The sequence below is a fragment of the Tamandua tetradactyla genome, chromosome 15 (genome assembly GCF_023851605.1).
Source record: "Tamandua tetradactyla isolate mTamTet1 chromosome 15, mTamTet1.pri, whole genome shotgun sequence".
NCBI classification, from domain to species: domain Eukaryota; kingdom Metazoa; phylum Chordata; class Mammalia; order Pilosa; family Myrmecophagidae; genus Tamandua; species Tamandua tetradactyla.
In genome coordinates this window covers 19,980,778-20,002,791 of record NC_135341.1, presented here as the reverse complement: position 1 = coordinate 20,002,791, position 22,014 = coordinate 19,980,778, and the positions used below count along the sequence as shown (strand labels likewise).

Sequence of the window (22,014 nt, the reverse complement as noted above, 5' to 3'; positions counted from 1 at the left end):
CGGGACCCGGTGCCAGCCAGCCAGCCGCAGTCTCCTTCCCCCGATGCACTTACTGCCGCTGTACTTGGGGAGCCAGCGCACGTTTGGAAGCAGCCCGATGATGTTAAAATGCTTCCCATCAAAGTGAGCACACTGCTCTTCTCGGAAGTCTCGCCTCTGCTTGAGACATGGTTCTGAGTTGCAAGATTTAAACTTCATTCGACGCCCCACACAGTATTTCCCGCCGTTTTTGGGCCTGAGAAAACAGAACACCCATCGTGTATGATAATGTAGCTCTCCCAACATCACTCCCTCTTCCATGACTTCTTGTCCTCTGGGGAAGCAGAGCTGTGTGGGCAGACGACATGGGAAAGGGCAAGGACTCTGAAATCTGGGCTGCTTACATTCTGCCTTCAGCATCATCGAGGGTACATCTTCTTGGGCAAGACATTCAATTTCTGAGCCTGTCTTTATTTACATCTATTGCATGGGTTGTGGCTACCTTGTAAAGTTGTCTGGAGGGTAGAAAGAAAGGTTGTAACTTAAGGATTGATGCAAGAAGCCTGCAATCTATTAGGCTATTTCCTGTCTTTCTCACGGAACGTTCCTGGTCCTTCAATTTTAAAAATGTAGAAGGTAAAGGTAGTGGTGGGTATTTGGACTGCTCCCCCCTCTGCCTTCTCTATCTTGATATCCTCATGGCAGACCAGCCTAAAACATGCTGTTTCACCGCCATTCATTCTGTCCCTCCCCACTCTTTCTCCAGATAACCACTGTTTGGGTTTGTTTTCTTTCATAAATAAAATGGATACCTTCAGTTTCAGGAAAGAGAATATGCCAATATTTTGACTCACTGAAGAGGAGAAGCAGGAGAGAGCGTACTGGTTTCATTAACATTCGTGAGACAATAATATGGAGTGTGCCTTGCAAAGCATCACGGTGCAAATTTAATCTCAGCATGCAACCCTGTACATGGATTTTCCAGATGTGACCCAGAGAGTAAATTATACAACACATCTACCAGCAGTCAACAGCTTGCCAAATTCATCATGGAAACGGGAAGATCACAGAATCATAGGATGTCAGGGCTCACCCACCCAGGCCTGGAATAGCTCAAATTTCACAGCTACCCTAGGATAGCCCTGAAACTGAAAGAAAGTCTGCCATCTTTTCCCTTCAGAATGAATCTTTCAGAGCAATTCTGATCATAAGGAATATTTTTCGGGATTTTTTTTTCATGTTTGTGTGGGTTTGGGGAGTGTGAAATATATCTATGCCATAATGCATGGTATGAGAGGCAGTTCTAGTAGCGCAAACAGAAAGGATCTGGGATCGGTGTTGGATCTGTGCCCCTCTCTTAGATCTTTCCTTGGACCTAAATTCCAATTTTGGCCCTATCCTCGCTGAGTGACCCTAAAGGAAGTTCTTAACCTTCTTGAACTTCAACTGTTCCCTTCTTTAAAATGAGTGCACACAGTAGGTGCCTGGGAGTGCTAGCTACTATGATGTTACATGTCAGCACTACCCAGAGAACCAACTCTGAGTGATGTGAGACCACCTAGGGGAGTGTGAGCTAACACGGATTTAAATGTGCTCCTTAGATTTATAAAGTGAGGTAAGAGCATAGTTTTGCACTTAAAAGAGCATGAATTTTGCACTGAATTACATATTTGACTATGGTTAAAAGGGGATATTTTAGAACGTATATATATGGCACTAGAAGACAATTTAAAGAAAACAATATAGGACTGACTATACAACACAAATAGTGAACCTTACTGTAAGGTAAGGACTATATGGACTATAGTTCATAGTAAAATTATAATAATATTCCTTCATCAGTTGTAACAATGTACCATACTCACGTAATAAGTTAATGGGAGGGGAGTATAAACGAGGACTTTGCAATTTCTGCATGATTTTTCTGTAAATCTACAACTTTTCTGACAAAACAAAAAAGGGGGGGGAATTTGCGCAAGCTAGATGGCTTCTATGAGCTGCATTCTTCTCAAGTAAAATATCGATGATGCTGCCCACCTCCAAAGGTTTGTTATTAAGCCTTTGAGGTGGACAATATCATCTGACAAGCTCAGCAGGGAGCCTGGTAAACATTTGCTGTTATTTATCATGAAGAAGACTGTGGCTTGGGATGCAAAATCTCCAGCAGTGTCTACATTTTATTGCTTCCTCATCAGATATAATTAAGCCTATAGGCTTTTTATCTGCATTGTTCACTTGACTTGCCAAACTCTTTGACAGTGTGTTCAAGCATAGGAGTTCAGAGAAGTTAAGAACCTAGTTCAAATTCACACAGCTAATAAAAGAACAGAGCCAGGACTGGAATTCTACTACATGATCCGGCTGCTATGGTCAAGTCTTCATTTTTTCTTTTTGGTGCCATCCATACAGGCAGCCTTGTCTCCTGGATACCAGGCCCTTCTCTCTGTACCAAGGCACCCTAGTCTCATGCATAAAATATCACAGATTAGTCATGAATAATAGATCAGGCTCAGGTAAAACCTATTTTACATTTGTTACAAGGAAGACCCCCTTCAGTTTTCCCTCAGGTCAAAATTATCTTTATAGAATTTGTTTTAATGCCCCAACTTACTCATGGATCAACAATTTATTTATTGCCTGAAAGTAATTCATATTTCTTTCCCTTTGAAAATAAAAATTTTTTAAAGTTGATTTTTCATCTTTTGGTTCTCATAGAACTGGTCTTAGAAATTTACCAAATTCAGCAGTTCTTTGAGCTGCAAATAGTTACTACTTGTAGGCAGCCTCATATCCATCAGATGGTGAGTTTCCAGCTTTGCTTGATTTGACCTCTACCTAAGGTCAAATAGCCTTTTGTGACATTTTTTAAAAACAACATGGTTTTTGTGAACAACCTGTAAAAAACATGATATGTAAGAGTGAATACTTCTAAGCAGTTCTAGACATGGACACTCCAGAGTGTTTGAATCCCAGCCCTGCCTCTCAATAACAGTGCAGCCTCAGGAAAGCTGCTTTTTCTCTCTAAGCCTCGGTTTTCTCATCTGTAGATGGGTGATGATGCTCATTACCTACTTCAGAGGGCTGCAGTGAGGGTTAACTAGGTTAACGCATTTCAACCACTTAGAACAAGGTCTGGCACACAATAAGTGATCAATAAACGCTTAACTATTACAGGGGTTGGCAAACTATGGCCTGTGGGCCAAATCTGGCCTGCTGCGCATTTTTTGCATGGTCTGTAAGCCAAAATGGTTTTTACAAGTGAAAATGATTGGGAAAAAAATCAAACAAGAATAACATTTTGTGATACATGAAATTCTATCTCAGTGTCCACAAATGAGGTTTTATTGGAATACAGCCATACCCATCATTTGCATATCATCAGTGGCTGCTTTCTTCCTGTCTCAGCAGGACTGAGTGATGACAGGACCTGCAAGGCCTCAAATATTTACTACCTGGCTCTTTATGGAAACAGCTTGCTGACCCCTGAGCTATCCTCATGTCAACGCCCAATGCTGTTTTCCACTCTGTGAGGCAGATAGTAACATCCTTGTTTTACAGACCGGGAAGCTGGGTTCAGAAATGTAAAGTCACCTGGGAAGATCACAGGCCTGTGAAGTGAGGGACACTGGTACACCGGCTAAGAGGCCAACCCAGGTGGTCCTGAGCCCAAAGCCACCATCCTGCCTCTCTCCCATGCTGGCTCTCTTAAGAAGAGCTTCTTTCCATATCAAGGCTCGGGTCTGTAAATCTATTTGCTTTTTACATTAAGGTAGACTGGAATTTCTCACTGAACTGTTTATATAACCGTAATACATGTAAATTTGCCCTTTCGAAATATATGGCTTTTCTGATTTCCTAGGGAAGGCTCTAGCCATCTGAATTTACCTTTAGACTTGGAAAAATTCATTTTAAAATTTGATAACTGAGCTGGATAGGAGTATTTTTGCCAGGTGGGTAAAATGTGAAAATTATAGGAAATGTAGCTTTTTAAAAATAATAACCACAGTTGCCCACTATTAAGAGCCTTTTAAAACATCACAGGTTGAATGGGGATGGAAAGGACTTAAGAAAATGCTAGATTAAATACTAGGAAAGTATATCCTTAGCATAGCCAAATTGGATCTTTCAAGCATGTATACACAACCATGCCTGTCAATACACACAAAGGAAATTTGGGATAATGTATTGCCACACCTATGAAGGAATTTTTGCAAAGATCATCACAGGTGCATTCTACCCTCGAGGAAAGCTAAATTTTGCTCTGCAAATAGGTTTGATCAGAAATCTCAACTTCTCTGTTTACTTACACTGAATTAGGGCAGGCAATTGAGGATTAACACAAGGAAGAGATTTCAAACAATCCAACAGGCAGCCCCAGGAGGTAGGTGCTTCCTGTGTTTGGAGGTTAAGAAGGGATCTGATGTCCAACTGGGGGGTGGTGGTGCTGGAAAGGCTATTCAGGGATTAGATGGGATGGGGCAGGGGGCTGTACTGATTGATTCTTTCAAGAGGGGGCTCTGTGGTACCAGGTGTCTTCATTCATTTATAATGACTCTCCCCCAACAAACACAGTTTAGCCAAACACACTGCCTCAAAAAAAGACCAAAAAACACCCAACTTTGCTGCAGTTCTTCACAGCCAAATGAAAGATTGGTTTTCTTGGATGAAACAGACATATATCTTTAATACTCACTTTAAAGAAGATTCCACAGGCAGTCGCTATGATGAAAGCCCAAGTGGGAAATATCTAGCTTGTGATTTTCTCTTTTTCTCAAATCCAAGAGTTTATTAATATTTTTACATTTAACCTATCTCCTAATTTTAAAGCATGTAGGAAAAACCAGAAGGGGGAAATGCTTTTGCTTTTCTAGGGATCTGGTAAGATTTTTTTTGATTGGTGTAGCAGGAAGCTCAGAGCCAAATTTAGATCACAAAATACTCTGTGTAGGACTTGATGATTTGATAATGCATCTTCTTTTCTGGCCTTTGGTTTTCTTTTGGTGTTCTAAGTTATGGTTTTAGTGGTCCTGTTTTAAATTTTACATTATTACACAGTTTTTTAAGTTGGGTGACCATATGATTTATGTATCTGTTTATATACAAACATATATATGGAATATGTGTGTGTGTGTGTGTGTGTGTGTGTATACATACATATACACATGTCTGCACACATTAATTTGATCTACTCTCCAGTCCAGGACAATGTGAGAATAAAAAGGAGGCAATAACTTCTCTAGGACAACAGATGTAAACTGAGATTATAATGGCAAATAAGGACACCTGATTTCCTTCACTATAGTGTCATGTCTATCTCTTGTGGATCAACATTGGTTTCAAAAAAAATAAAGCATCTGAAGAGAAAAAATATTTGGGCCCTACTTTCAGAATAGCTGCAGCACCATCTACCAACTGAGACCAACCTTTCTTGACCACACTTACGAAGCCTGCGGTTTCTGTAACTCGATTTATCTTTTTTTTGTGGGGGGGGGGGTTGCGCTTTCAGGGAAAAAGAAGAAAAACAAAAAATAGCTGAAAGTATCTGGATGTTAATTACATTCTTGAATTACATGAAGATTGAAAAAATAAAATAATCCAATGTCCTTAACAGAAGATATAATGGATTCTAAATATGGGGCTACCCACTATATTTCAAGCACCTGTCAAACTGAGAAAAGGCCTCTTCTCAGTGAAGGGGGGACTGTTCCCACAAACTCCTTGAGACTCATGAGAGCAGCCACTTCCATACTCTACTTATGAACCATCTGCTCTGTGAATCTCTCTGAACAAGCTTTCAAACTAAATTTTAGATCTGCTTTTCCCTTTTCTAAATCTCTTTCTTTTTTCAAATTTATTTCTCCAGTGCCATTGTAACTTCATTATTCAGTGGTTCAGACACAGTCTCCCTTCTCAATTAACAGGGGCATCTTAACTGCAAATAACTTGGAGGAGTTTTAATGAAATAATGTCAAGTGCTGACACCTGAATAGGTGGATTGTACTATTTTAAAACCTCCCATAGTAAGGGGGGAGGGAGCTGTTGGTGACCACATTTCAACATTTCAGCAGCCAACTGGGAAGGGTTCATTTACCTACATTCTGGAAGAAAATGCCCAATTCCTTTGTTTCCTCATGAAATTTATTTTATTGATATGCTCTCTCAAGCTCTAGGGGGCAATGAGATAGATGACTCCAAAAACTGGAAAACAAACCTACCAGCCCCAAAGTTTGTCTCTGGTAGACAAATTTTCAATAACAAAATATTGTGGGAGAAAAATTAATATGGAGGAGCGGAGTCTGGGGATGAGAGTTTGGATTCCACTGTTGTAGCCAGCCCACGAAGGCCCTTTTAACTTGGACAGTGTACTTCAGCTACAATAATCAGATTATTCCCTTTAGGGAGTTTTGCTCTTTATGCAACAGTAATCATAGCAATGAATTCTGGGACTTACTCTGGTCTGTTGCACTCTCGAACAGCTGTTCTGATGCCCCCGCCACATGTTCTTGAGCAGGTTCCAAAGTGTGTCCAACTCCCCCAGGATCCATCAGTCACAGGGACCTCCATTTCTTTGGGAACACAAAATCCAAACTTGCAGTGCTGTATTCAATAAGGGGAACAGTGAGGCAGAGCTTGGTGCTGAGAGTCATTGCAGGACCGGCTGTCCTTTACAATATAGCATACTTGAATTCTTTTCCATGCGCTCATTCAAGTCGCTGCAGATTCATCATCTACTTAACTAATGGAAATTGTGGGGATTTTAACCATGCACTCATTGATTTTAGGCTGTGGCTTCATCTACGGCTCTCGAGTGAAACTGGCCAGTGAGCAACTGGCCCCAGGCTGGTGGGGAACTCTGAATGGCCAGCTCCAGTCAATTAGCCTAACCTGGAACAATCAGGAGTAGGAATGGACAGACTTGTAGATACAGCCAAAATGAGTTATAGAATTTGCATGGCGACTCTCCATTACTATGCGCCTAGTAAAATATAATGTCTTATTGCTCCCCAAGGATTTAAAAACCCAATTTTAATTAAATAGGAAACAGGGCAGCAGAGCTACTTACATGATTCCCATAAACTCCCACAGGACAAGACTAAAGCAAAATAGACGTTTCAGAAAGCCCTAAAGTTTATTGCTTTTTTGTTACTAATGGTTTCAGATTCTTGGGCCTAGAGCAGGAAGAAGGCTAAGTGTTTACAAGAAGGTTAAAGAAAAAAAAAAAGGAAAGAAGAGCTCCTCAGCAGGACAAGGGAGTGGAGAAGCCCATCTCAGCCCTCTGGCATTGTTGGGGTGTGAGGCCCTGACGCCCGCCGAGGTCGCAGGGCAGTGGACAAAGGGAGAGTGGCGGCAGTGGCCGCAGGAGGGTGGCGCCCTGCAGCTCTCCCTCAGATCTCTGAAGCAGAGCTGGTGGCCGCTGCCATGATTTATCCGCTGGAGGATGCAGCAGTGGAGGAACAGAAAAGAGGGCTGAGTAGGATGGGGGCAAGTTAGGACTGAGCACACAGCCAGGGGGTGAAGTCGTTGAGGGGAAAGTGGCAAAATAAGAAGCAGGTGAAAAGTTGCAATTGGAATAGCCGCCCCACAAAAGGCTTGCTGAACAATTATTTAAAGGTGCAATTAAGCTTTCTCTCTTCTGCTGTGCCTTTTCCCTTGTAATTATCCTCTTACGGTATCTAAGGCCACATCCCTTTCCCTGGGCTGTTTGGCTGAGGCTTAAAAGGTTCAGCATTGAATCCTAGGCAACCCAGTACCCAAGAAATGTGGGCAGACGCTGGAGAAACCACACCACTCCTAGAAATCATTTTATATCTGTCTTTACAGTGGTCTTGAACATTTCCTGGAATATATCACATAAAACAAATAAAGGCATCTTAGTCTAGAGCACCACTATCCAACAGAAATGTGAGTCACAAATAATTAAAAAATTCTAGTAGCCACACAAAGAAAAGTAAAAAGTAAAATGAAATTAATTTGAATGATCTTTTTTATTTAGCCTAGTATATCTAAAGCACTGTTATTTCAACATGAAATTAATATAAAATTATGAGATTTTTTTCACACTTTTTTTACTACTACAGTCTTTAAAATCTGATGTGTGTTTTGCACTTACAGCACATCTCAGTTCAGAATGACATTTCAGGTATGGCTTCTGTGGCTTGTGGCTGTATTGGATAGCATGGGTCACTCGGTTTCTATAGCTGTAAAATGAGGAACTATGTGCCCAAATCGCTTGACTATAGCACAAGATAATATATCTGGTACACAGCTTAGCACACAGGGGACCCAACTTAAATAACAATTATAATGACAATGGCAAATATATGTATAACACTTAATATATGTCAGGCACTGTTCTAAGCATGTTGTGTATATTAACATACTTAATCCTCACAATAGCACTGTGAGGTAGGTGCTATATTATCCTCATTTCTACAGAAGAGAAAAGAAAGATACAGAGAGGTTAAAGCCAAGCATCAGTAAGAGGCAGAATTGAGATTTGCACATAGATGATGTGACTCAAGAGACCACACTCTCAACTCTTACACATGCTACTTTCCAATTCTGAGGAAACTGGATACTTTTTGACATTTAAATAAATACTGAAATTTAAAACAAAGGAAAAGTTAACAAAATGATTAAGTAAGGCTGAAACTCCCACCCAACATCCAATTCTCCCCTTCATTCTTGATAACCAAATCTATATTTTCCAAGATTCCTCTGAAGATAGAAGTGGTCAAAAAATATCAGCAGAATTCATCAGGTGGGACTGCCAGGAAAGTCATTTTGCCCCTTTGTTTCTTGCCTTTGGCTTCATTCTTCATAGAATTCAGACTTGAGGCTGGAGCTCCAGCAACCATTTTGTGACTTTGAGGATGGGGCCATTTGCATAGCATATTAGAGCAAAAATGAATCAGGAGCCTGGGCCCCTGATGATTTATGGAGGCACAATCACAGTCCTGACCTGCCTACCTCTGGTTCAGTATTTTTGTGTGCCAGACAAAGACCCAATTTACTTACACTACTGTAATCGGATGTCACCTGAACAAAAACCCTAACTGATATATAATAGCAGTCATAGCTCATACCCAAACTCAACCCTCAAATCTTGCTGTAATATACCCATTTTATATATTCAAGAAGTAAGGAGAAAAATTCTGTAACTATTCATGGATTTTAATAAGAAGTTGCCTGGAAATGCCTTTTGCTCCCCTTTCAACACTTCAGACTTCAGTCTCTTGATGTCTCTATTTTATAGACTCTAATTCCATCCATAAGTAAACTCCAAAGTAATGATAATTCTCATTAACATTACTATAAAACTCAGAACAAAGAAGAACATAGGTTTATCATAGTGCTACACTACTCAGCACTATATTGAAATGTCCTCCTATGGTCCCTTCTTTACAAAACTACTAATTAAAAACTGGCCTGCAAATTAAACATTTCTTACTGGTGTGACCACTGAGGGGTATCCAAAGGAGGGAAACAATCCAAAGGAATGAGAAAAGTGTCTGACACAACAGAAGCTGGAAATGAGGGCTGTTTGGCAAATACGTGCCAAGATCATCTATTTTACTAGGCAAACTAGGCAAACAATAATTACATTCTGGAAAAGCCATTACATCATAGAAAAGCATTAAATGGCTGATGAAACCAGAGCCAAAACACAGTCAGCCTTTCCTAAAAGTGTCCAAAGTCATTTAAATGATATTTTACATAAATGCTTCTTTTTAAGAGGTTGAAAGGGGACTTGGAGTTCCATTTTGCCTCAAGGAGGCTTAAAAAGAAAGAATTTTAAACCTTAGTCTCACAAACAGGGTTAAAATAAAAATCTTAATGGACCTACCAAGAGAATGAAGAAAAAAAGAGACATTAGTGAGTCATTCATCAAAATAACATTGTGTCAGGAGCCCAAGACAGATTATTGCTGAGGAAGCAGGGCAGAAAGAAGAGAAAGAAAAAAAAAAAATAGCCGTGGCAAAGAGGAATCAGAATCCACTAGTATGTTGAGAAAAGGCATGTGGTTTTACTGCCAATTCTCTCAAAACAACAACAACCAAAACACACAAAGAATTTCTCTGCCTACAAAGTTATACCACTGACATTTGTAAAATGCATGAAAACTCTTCAAGGGAATAAACACACATATATGCTCAACTTTAATAAGAGTTGCTAGAATTGGCTACTTGTCTAAAAAACATCTGAAAACTCAACCATCATTTTTTCTGCAGAGTTGCTTCTCTACAAGTGTTCTGAATCTTTGGAATGCCTGGAAGTCCCCTGCCCTTGCCGAACCCAAGTGCACAATGGAAAGGGTCTCCTGAAGGCTTTCCTAAAGTTCCCCATTCCTGGGAAGGTATATGATTACCTTTAATCCCTTATCTTTTGCTTCTGTTGCAAAAACAGATAGATAAAGACACAAGGGATACCCTCCAAGTCCTACTGTTTTTAAGGACTGTTTGGCAACCACCAAGACTTGAAAACAATATATGTTGGACACTTTGCGTACCCTTGTACTTTTGTTATGGATTGTTCTTTTATAACAATGTAAATGTTATAAAAGTTATAAATGATGCTCTTCATTGGTTATGTTGTCAAATCATGTAACAGACGTCAGTCCCATGGAAAGTCTAGTAGTACTCAAGATACAGATTTGAACAGATTCTGGTTTTACATCATATTTATAATATATATATTTTTATTTTTAAAAATGTTTTACAAGGGTAAATAAAATACGTGGAAGGGTAAATAAATGCAAATATGGTTAATCATGGGGTGGTATATGGGAATATTTTTTACATGATTTTTCTGTAAAGCTACAACTTCTCTAAAAAGTTTTTTTAAAATATGATTTTCCCATTTTATTACTCAGCTCTATTGTCTATATGGAGCTTGGTAACTGATTCATGATAATCCTACTCAACATAATTCACTTTATCATATTACTAAGAATTCTTCTTTGTTGTGTTTTTTGTCAGAAATGGGCACAGTGGGTGGTGCCACAGGTTGACTAAGAACCACAGCACAACCCCAGTGATTTTGCAGAGATCAAACAGTCAATTGAAGCATACAGTTGGCTGCTCTAACCCAGGTTGTCAGCTAGGTGCCTCTGACTGTCCTCTCCCATCAATCAAAAGCAGCTCTCTGGACCACTGTGCATAGAAGGGCTCTGGGGCCACATCCTGATTTTGTAAGAACAAGTGCCATATCCCATCCTCGATGGCTGCCATGGAAACCTGAGCACCATACTCCCATTCAAACCTCTGACCTCTGGCCATCAACATACTAAGCTAAAGCCACAGAAAATCCAAGATCTGCTCATTTGAATTTTGCTCATTTTAAGTCAATGAAAGCCCCAAATGTTGTTATGCCAATGTCCGTATGTATAGCTTTTGTTAGGTTGTTCACAAGAAAGCTGCCTGTCAATTTCTGAGATCCTAACCAGTGAGGAGATAGAACACGAGTGAGTTAGTCACCAGTTTAGATCAAGCACAAAATCATCTTCATCAGAACCTTTTATTTTTGTACTGGACTTAGTATTTTTCAAGTAACACTCATATCTACTAGCTCATTTAAGTTATTAAGGACCCTGTGAGATGGTGAAGAAACCACTCAACCTCCAATTTGGTGACTGGAAACTGAATGAGCTCAATGAGCTTGAGTTATGTCCACTGTACTAGATCCTCCTTTAGATCAGGGTATGAGGGCAGGGAGGGGCAGGGGTACAGGTAGCTCTGCCCCCAAATGATTTGACCTTAGGCAAATCACTTTCTCTTCCCCAGTTTCCCCATCTATAAAATTGGGTGAAGGAGCCCTAAATTCCATCATCTCTAAGGTACCCTTCCACTGAAGTATTCTGGCTGCCACTGAGTCTACAAGGCAAAGTGGAAGAGAAGAAAATGAGGCGATAGCAGGCCATTCTAAGTAAGAAAATGGACAATGGAAAGAAGAGAGAAAAAAGAAAAAACATATGCAAAGTTGATATGGGACCCTGAAGCACAGCCCAGAGCTGATACAATGGGTATGTGACACAACATCACTTTCCACATGGATTAAAAAAAAAAAATCAGGATTTATGTCTAACACAGTTTTTGGCCCAATTTTTGGGGTGATGATGATGATATCAGAAACATGCTACCATTTGTTTTTAGATGGAACCTAGGTACAGAAAGTTTAGTTAATCACACTCTTCAGTGTGTGGAGTGTTGTTACCATTGGGCCATACAAGTAATAACTTTGGTTTAGTTATTAACCAAGAAGGGGGAACATTTATGACCAGTTCATTAGAATGTGGATTTGGATATATTCCAGGTAACATCATAGCTCTTTGAAGGGAAGAACACAGGTTGATAATAACCTAGCATCACTTAGTAAACACACTAAGTATACCATATTTCTTTGATTCTAAAATGCTCCATCAACTTAGTAACAGTTTTCCAGTGCCACCCCCAAAAGAGAGAGAGAGAGAAAAGAAAAAGAAAAACTACTCCACATTAAATGTTCCCACAAACTGAAAAGCACATCAGGATTTCAGAAACATTAAAATGAGAAAAACATATGCCTTAAAACTGAGGTAGTATCAATTTCATGCTGTAATGGAAGTTTTTACAATTTTTAATAACCAGCTGACTCTCCCTCCCCTCAAAAAAATGTTATAATAGTTCACTAACACGCGCTACATTTATCTTATATCCAAAACAATGGCTACTGATCACAGTTGAAACCCCGCCCATTTGGATGGAGGGGCGGACAGGAGGGGTTGTTACTTGCCTTTCCCGGCTCACACTCGGTCCCATCCGCCCAGGGTGTGTGCTGGGTCCGGCAGCCTTTATGTGCTCCATCAATGTTATGGCACCAGAGTCTTCTACACTGCATCTGCTCGATTCAGTTGAACGACAAGTAAGAGACAATGTGATTCAAAAGGTATCGAATGCTTTTTACCTAATGTTTTGCCAACAGTAGAGTCCAAGTGAGAAAGGGAATCTTTTTTTTTTTTTTTTGTACGATAAAGGGTAAGAAATTCCACGGAATATAGTGAGCAGCTCACAAGACCCATATCTGTGGCTAGCAGTGATTACTGTTGTGTAAAAAGGAAACTGCCATGCATCAGAAACATTTATGAAGTCACTTAGTCCTCAGCAGCACCAGCCTCCCCAACTCTGCCCCCCACCCCACCTGCCCTCCAATATTATAGACAAGGAAACTGAGGCTCGCAGAAGCTAATGAGCACTCCTCATGGCACACTGGACCAGGAAAGCTAGCATTTGAGTTCACGTCTGGCTTGACCACCACTCCAGTGGTTTTCCCCTACTAAGCTGTATAATAACACGATCATGTTATACATCATTCTAGAGCCTTCTTGAGGGGTTGTTAGAAAAAGAAGTGATAAAATATGATGAAATATTTCAAATCCAAAGAATATAAAAGAAAAGACAAATCATAACGGGTTCCATGTCCCAACAACCCAATTAATAAAAATAAAGCTAAAGGGATAGCTGAAGGCCCCAGTGTACTCATCCTCGGATTCCATCCCCTCCCCTTTTCTTAAGAGGTGACTATTGTCCTAAATGATGTTCACCATTTCATCATTCCGATTACTGTGATTACAAATGAATAAAAATTTACCAACAATATACCGCATTGTATTGTATGCATCTAGGCATTTTACAGCTGGTATCATACTGATATATCCTTGTACAACTTACTTGTCCCCCCTCTAAACACCATGTTTTTGAGATTTATCCAAGTTGATACATTTAACTCTATTTCAGGATGTACTTTTTCAATGTAATTTAAAAAATTCCTCTGATTATTAAAATAAGCTATGCTCACGACAGGAAATTCAGACGATACTAAAAATGTATTTTAAAAAGACAGGGAAAAAGAACCTCAAACCAGCCTGTCTTTTCTGTAGCCTTTTCTCCATTTTATAGTTGAGAACATACTCTACAAAACAATAGTTTATCCTGTTAACTTAAATTTATATTAGGAGCACGTCCCCATGTGAAAATCATTTTTAATAGCTGTGTAATTTTCTACCAAACAGAGATACCATAATTTGCTTAACTATTCTATTGTTGGGCATTCGGATTACTTTTAATTTTTTTTATCATGAGAAATTCTGCAATGAAAATCATAATGGATAAATATTTATTCAAATGTTGTGGATACTTCCACAGAATCTCTGTAGTTCCCAACTCACTATGCTAACTCTGATGTCTCTCCCGGCAATAAACACACACACACCCAAAGGGATGGAATGGGGCAGTCCCCATAATCAGTTCTACATGCATACAACCAGAAAACCACTGGTTCATGGCATTGGTCTAAATGCCCACGATAACATGCAGCAAAATATTACATGCCCACCCATGCTGAGCTACCACCAGAAATTATTTCAAGCTCCAGATGGGTCACAGGTTATAGCCTTGACAAGTTGATTCAGAGAAACAGGTTTGTTTCATGAATTACCTTTATTGAATCTAGTAGAGTTCCTACAATACAGGTCACCTGGACAAGTCAAAGGGAATCAAATGAGACAAGGAGAGGAGATGACTGAGTTTTGCCATTACCAGCTCTGTAACCTTGTCCTCTCTGAGCCTGGCTTTTTCACTTGTAAAATGAAAATGATAATGGCATCTCCCTTTTGGGCTGCCATGAGAATGATGTGAGAAAGCGCAGTTAAAGAACCATTTAACACAGAACAACATTATCGTTTACCATCATCATCAATAATAATAGTGTTAATTTTCAACAGACCATTCTCAACATTTGCTTGGGTAGTTCATGTTCTAGTGAGAATCTGATGTAAAAGTATGAATAAAAAGAAGTCCAGAATTAATTCATGAAGGCAAAAACAGTCCCGACCACTTACCATGTATGGGCACACCTGAGAACCTGGTCCAAAAATCAATTCACATTGTTTGTTCACGTTGTAAAGGAGGCCTGGCAGTTGGGGAGGCAAGGAGTAGGGTCTGGATTCAGGTTCATTAAGCAAACACTCGCCATAACCAGTGCTACGGGAAGCAGGAAAACAAAGAGGGTAAGAGCAGTGGGCTAGCCTGGGTCTGTCAAAGACCCTACGGGGATGAGAAGACCACCCCACAATTTTAATAGTAGAGAGGACAGTTTTTTTTATGTATTTATTTTATTCTTTTTGTCCAAGGTTAAATCTAGAAACTGAAGTTCTATCTTCTAGTGTATATCTTCTTGTAGAACCACATGCTATGCATACAACCTAGTCAACACGAAATCCTTATCTGTTACAGCAGTTATTGCATGTCAAGGCAATTATCAGGTTTTTTTTTTATTTTTTATATGTTGTGTGGTGGAGGTCACATTTCATTCTTTTTCCACATGAGTTTTCCATTATTGCAGCACCATTTGTTGATTTTTTTTTTTTGGGGGGGTGGTTCGGAGGTGGGGGGAGTACACAGGCCAGGAATCGAACCCTGGGCCTCCCACATGGCAGGAGAGAATTTTGCCACAGAACTACCCTTGCACCCCCTCTCTGCTTATTTTTGACCACCTTCTCCACCAGACTGTAAGCTTCTTGGGGACAAAGATGGCGTCTCTATCATCTGAGCACTGGGCTTTATCTATAGCAACTGGTATTTAGTAAATGTCTGCTGAATGGATGAGTGAGTGAACCAATGGCTTGTAGAAAGAAAACACCATAGCAATCTGGTTAAAAAGAAAAACTGCAACCCTCTAGTTCTTTCACTTTTCGGGAAACACCTCTACTGGAAAATTCACACCCGGTGACTTCTGATTAAGAAAGTCCCCACTTCCCTGTGGTTGCAGAAATATACACCCTGTGACCTTGGGAAAATCACTTAACCTTTCGTACTTCTGGGAGAGAAGAGCAATAAATCTGTGACAACAGGGACACTATATAAGGTAATTGGATCTTTGAACAGCCTGGCAGGAAGTTTAAAAAAACAAAACAAGAGAACGAAAAGCAAGGGGAAGGAAGAGAAAGGGAGAGAAAAATGCTCTCAATTCAACAACAACATGGGAAACTGTTAGAACTTTCACGTACCCACATAACGTGATTTGGGATCATCCCACTACCCCACTCTTTCCCAAAGCAAAATGATTACGTGAGAAGCGCATAAACACTGGCGGCTTTCCTCATGGAATCTCATTCATCGTCCCTCCCCCGAGTCCTGAACAAATTCCAAACATTTATCAAAATTGAGGCAAAATTTGTACATATGCTCTTTAAGATTCCAACCTTTGCATGAACTCAGTCTGTTATCTTCTAAACTCTGGCCAAGATATGAACCGCCCAGATGTCAGAGAGTCCTTTTTTTTTTTTAACTCCACCAAGGAATGTCAACAAAAATAACAACTCAAAAGGAATGCTTAACTCTACATTTTTCCCCTCACAATTAGTTCACTCTATGTAGGCCAGAACTACAAGTTTGTGTTAAAAAAGAAGTTCATCTTACTCTAAAAACTCAGTGACATATTTTCGACTACACTTTGACCACATCCAGGGATTGGTGTAGAAGTTCAATGTTGGAGCCATGACATGCTGGGGACTCTTAACTCCTTCTTCTTTGCACTTATTGCTGTCATCATGAGGCATGTTAAACCTACGGCCAACGAGACAATGATGGAAATGTCAATAAACACCAAGGGATCGTGCTGTTAAAATTGCTTCAAGAGAGCATCTGTCTACAAGAAAAAATCTAACTGGTTGCAGCATTGGGCATAAGAACCTGCATCCTGGTGAGCAGAATAAAACTTACAACACAATTAAAGATGAAACACAATTCTCACCTAATTTTATATAAAGTGCCATTAAAGTATTTTTAAAAAGGCACGGGTTGGGTTACTATTTCGTTTAAATTTGTGATTTGCAGAACTCTGACTGTGCTGTAGTTTGGTGCTAGAATACAGCAGTTGGAATGCCTAATAAATTGTTAATAAAGGCCAATTTGCAGAGTCAAGAATTTGGCAGGTTATGGTAATGTGAATATAAAGAGTCTTTGAGTGTCAAAAAATGCAGCAAAATGCTTTCTAATAAAAGGCTCACTATGGGTCTTGGCATTTCCCCCTTTTTGGGGTGAGGTTGACAAATGATATACCCGTGTAGGTATATCATTATAAAGGTATGCAAAATTTGTGCACAAAACCCATTAAAGAAAGCTGCAAGCCTAGAAATTAGTGGCATGCCAGTTCAACTGGCTTAACAGAGAGATGACAAATAGTTTCATGTTTCATGCCAATGTCGATTGATTGGTACTGGCTTCCTGAAAAGCAAGCACAAAAAGATTCTTAAACTAATCCAGGTTCTGCCTGAGAGATGTCTGTGCTGGATTGCCAACGTCCTTTTGGGCCTGGGAGGGAATGGGGCAGCTGCGTTAACACATACTTGCCATTTCTGGCTTAGCTAGAGGAAGCGAGAAAAGAAATAATAGGAAGTATTTCTCAATCCAGAAACATAAATTGTATGACCCACATGGACCATTCTTAGCTCAGCTAATTATCCACAGGGTGAGCAGCTCAGGTCAGAGGAGTTGTTCTCTTGGGACAACTGTCTCCAATCACAAAATTGATGCATGTGATTAATTTAGCATTTAGGAAGGAATTCCCTTCCTTAGTTCATCTTGAATACAGGAATAAGTATACTTGCTTCAAATAAAAGTAAAAGCTGGAGTGAAATCCTGTGATGTCCATTGCTTTAACTTCTCTTGTGTTGTGTTTTCTTTTTCTTCAGAAAATTTAGGCCCCCTCAATAATTGCCAAAGATGAAAAAACTAAATCTGCTTTGGTTGAATTTAGTGTTAATTGTTCTTAATGCTTGAGTCCTTTTGCTTAAAAGAATGACTGCCTGGAATTTCAGCTCCTCACCAAGTAATCAATGTAATAACCACATCAACAAACACAACACAAGTAAATCATTCAAATCTTAGCTGTGTCTTTCTTTCCCCATGGTGCAAAGGGACTGGTGTTTATCCCCCACTTCCATCATGACTTGATAAAAATAAAGTTCATTTCATCATGTAAATAGAAAATTTATTTTCATTCAAATGCTAGGCATATGTGCTGGTTTGAAATGATGTATGTACCTAGAAAAGTCATGTTTTAATCCTAATCCCATTTTGTAAAGGCAGCCATTTCTTCTAATTCCTATTCAGCATTGTATGCTTGAAACTGTAATTAGGTCATCTCCCTGGAGATGTGATTTAATCAAGAGTGGTTGTTCAGCTGGATTAAGTGGAGGTGTGTCTCCACCCATTTGGGTGGGTCTTGATTAGTTTCTGGAGTCCTATAAAAGAGGAAACATTTTGGAGAATGAAGAAGATTCAGAGAGAGCAGAGCAGAATGACATAGCCATGAGAAGCAGAGTTCACCAGCCAGCGACCTTTGGAGATAAAGAAGGAAAATGCCTCCCAGGGAGCTTCATGAAACCAGAAGCCAGGAGAAAAAGCCAGGAGAAGACACCATGTTCACCACATGCCTTTACAGATGAGAAAGAAACTCTGACTGTGTTCACCATGTGCCCTTTCACTTGAGAGAGTAATCCTGAACTTCATTAGCCTTCTTGAACCAAGGTATCTTTCCCTAGATGCCTTAGATTGGACATTTCTACAGACTTGTTTTAATTGAACATTCTCTCAACCTTAGAACTTGTGTAAATTAGCAATTTATTAAATTCCCCTTTATAAAAGCCATTCTGTTTCTGGTATATTGCACTCCAGCAGCTAGCAAACTAGAACAGCATATCTGCTTATAGCAGGACTAGACAATAATACATGTTTATTGAGCACTTACTAAATAATAATAATAACCCAATTTTTTTTTTGCTATTTGCAATGTACCAGGCAATATGCTAAATGATTTAGATGCTTCACTTCATTTAATCACCTATTTAAGCCAATGAGTACTATTATTATTATCCACATTTTGCAGATGACATAACTGAGCCTTATTTAGGTTTAAGTACTTGATCAAGGTCTCATGGCTACTACATGGAGCCCTGGGAATCCACTTCAGTCTGATTCTAAAACGTCTTTGTTTACTAAGCCACATTCCCTCCCATTAGATACAATGTAGAAGATTTGCCCTGAATACACTGTAAGTATATCTTTATCCAGTAGAGATTCAATTATCTCCAGATTCTTCTTAATGCTTAGACCTAGATGTCTTTGAAGCTGGTAAGGGAAGGAACAATCTGCTTTTGCAGCATCCAATTAAGCTCAATAAGTGCATTAAGATGAATTGCTTTATTGTATTCTAACAGCTCCTGGGTTTCATATTATCATAAAGACATGACTGTAATACTTTCACATTTAATCTTAAAAAATTAGGAAATCTACTGCACAAGTAGCAAATTTTTAAAAAATAAGATCTTCATTTTCCTTAAAAAAAAAAAATGAACAAAGCTAGCTATTTGAGACAGCATCCCCGAGAAAAATAATTCATTATTGAGTTTAAAATATACTTTTTGTTTAACCTAACAACAGGTACATCATTCAACTATTATTTACTTGTTTACCTCCTAATTCTTAAGATGGAGTGTATAAGTTATTTTTATCCTATAAGTAGAGAAACAGCATGCATTGTTGAGAGGTGGACTTGCTAGAAGTTAAGGTGATATGTGAAAATTCAGTCCAGAACCTGGTGTCTGCCTCTCCAGCTCGGAGCTTCTTGATAAGATGATAAAGTTTCATCCACTGGTACCCAACATCTGCCACAATACTTTGTGTCATTTGTTTTATGTCACTAAGCTAAACGTAGGACAACGATAATGTCTACCTTGTGGGTTTGTTATGAAGAGTAAAGGGATAATGTAAATGAAAGCTCCTAGGACAAAGCCAGCTACATCGTTTTTAATCAGGAGAGTTTGTTAACTGCGAATTGATGTTTCTCTATAGCTGAAAATATTTGCTTTTTGTGGCTCCAATTCTCACTTTCCTTAAAATGTCAACTTTATAAATTGGCTGGCTAAAAGAGGAGTGTATAAGCTCCTGTGGGAAAGAAGCTAACAGAAAATTAATTATATTTCTTTAAACAGTGTATTTGTCTTAACCACATATTGGGGGAAATGTTAATCTGTTAATCACACAGACTCTCCGCCTGTTGAATACATTCCTATCTCTTTAACTTTTCACATTCCATTCCCAGAGACAGGAATAGCTGTTCTTTTCTTCATGATCAAATCTCACCTGACTTAAAGTTCTAAAGGAACTTATTAGACTTTATGCAAAACAAACACACAAAAAATCCCCCAAAGATTCTGTGTTTTAGTGTGATATATATTTTAGATGCGTTTTAGAAACACTGGATTAAACAAAATCAAGCATTTTACATCAATGCCAGACTTGTCAGATATACGATTGAGCAGGGCTGGGTATGAAATAATTTTTTTAAATCACTTGACTACAAAACATTTTTTCACAGACCATTATTTAGTGGAATTAGTGTTAGACCCCTCATGCTTTGGGAAATGCTGGTGAAGCCAGTAGTTTTCAAACTGAGTTGTGAGTAGTCCTTGAGTTCCATAAACAGCCTCCAACCAAAAGGGTAGGGAGCTGATAAAGCAGGGCTCTGGGCTATCAGCACTGCTTAATTGAAAGACGTGCCTTTTGTTTTCTAAATACTGGGCACTACCCTTAAAATATGTTTGAAAGGTACCTGCCTGCATATGTTGAACTGAACTGGAGATATATATGCATCTGACTTGATGACTAGAATAGAACACTACATACAAGGTGACTTTAAAAAATATTTGCTAAATGAAAGTATTGCTTAATAAGTGATGTAGACTCTACATAATGTTAACACCTGACACTCAGATTGATATAAACTACATTATACTAATGACATCTTTTGAGGAAATCTTTCCAAAAATCACTTCTAGGAAGTAATTTAATCGTTCTAGGGCAAAAATAATGCAGGTCAAAAACCAGAATAATTTCTAGTATAAATTTATATCATTTCACCCCATGCTATAAACATGCTCTGTCTCTGAAGAACAAAAGAGAAAAGTCAATTTCATAATGACCTGACACTTAGTAGCCACAATTAGGAAATTACATGGCTACTTTACAAATCATGAAAACTAATTCCATCATGAAAACTAATTCCCTTGAGCACACTGCTTCCTGTAACTTTGTTCATTCTCCTCCCTGAAAGAGGAATATCAGAGTTCCCAGATGCTAAATGTGTGAACTATAGTCCTGTATACCTAGAATCAGGAATGATCTGGAGTTTTAAAAATCTCATGGGCTAGGGCAATGTTAGAGGACTCCTCCCGTCCTGGATGAAGATGTTAAGTCAGGAAAGTTCTTCAAGCTCATGTATCGTCTCTGTTTCAGTGGAGAAGCTGGAAGGGCCCCATTTCTCCAGTTTCCAGTGTGCAAAGAGAACATTAGACATTTTAGAGAAAACTTGAGCAATTAAACCAAAGACACATATGAGCTATGGAAGACTGCATACACTCAACTTCCTGCAGTCAACCCATTGTCTCCCTATTAGCTTCACAGCTATTCAACACTGCAAACTCTACAGTGACTCAGGAAATGTCCTGTATCCTCTAAAGTTAAGTAACTGATCACCAGTGGGAAGAAACAAAGTTTGGATCAAACTGAAATGAAGGAAAATATCAAAAGGAAACATACACATGGCCCAGCTCGTGTGCTATCGTAAAAGCTGTACTCAATCCACTATCTTCAGTAATAGAACAGCTTCTATAGGGATCACAAATGGTTCCCAGTTCAGCAAGACCTAATAGAAGAAAAGAAACAAAGATTTACTTTAAAAAGCAAGTGCACCTTGGAATAAAAATATGTGGGAAACTGTTTTAGCCAATACAGGATGCACAACGTGGACTCACCTAAGGTGTCACATTTGTCCTGAGCTCTGCAGATATCCTGCCTGAAAGCAAAACAGACTTAGGGTTGTGATGACACCAGAGAGGAAATGTCAATACAAACACTAGCTTCTTCTAGGCATTCGCAACAACACATATTTTAGGAAGGGGGGCTATAAAAACTTACTAAGGCCAGGGTTTCACAGCTC

At 39.2% G+C, this 22,014-nt stretch overlaps 1 protein-coding gene across 4 annotated transcripts in view; it reads right to left on the bottom strand.

The window, feature by feature from the left end:
* The window catches only part of ADAMTS9 (ADAM metallopeptidase with thrombospondin type 1 motif 9), a 159,875-nt gene that overhangs the window by 103,428 nt on the left and 34,433 nt on the right, over positions 1–22,014 (bottom strand). For all 4 annotated transcript variants that reach the window (XM_077128775.1, XM_077128777.1, XM_077128776.1 and 1 more), the window contains 7 exons: positions 21,830–21,870; positions 21,615–21,720; positions 16,434–16,580; positions 14,855–14,996; positions 12,751–12,855; positions 6,431–6,576; positions 54–235 (listed from right to left, as the gene is read on the bottom strand). In XM_077128775.1, coding sequence (XP_076984890.1) covers positions 54–235; positions 6,431–6,576; positions 12,751–12,855; positions 14,855–14,996; positions 16,434–16,580; positions 21,615–21,720; positions 21,830–21,870 — 869 coding nt within the window. The remainder of the gene's footprint in view (positions 1–53; positions 236–6,430; positions 6,577–12,750; positions 12,856–14,854; positions 14,997–16,433; positions 16,581–21,614; positions 21,721–21,829; positions 21,871–22,014) is intronic.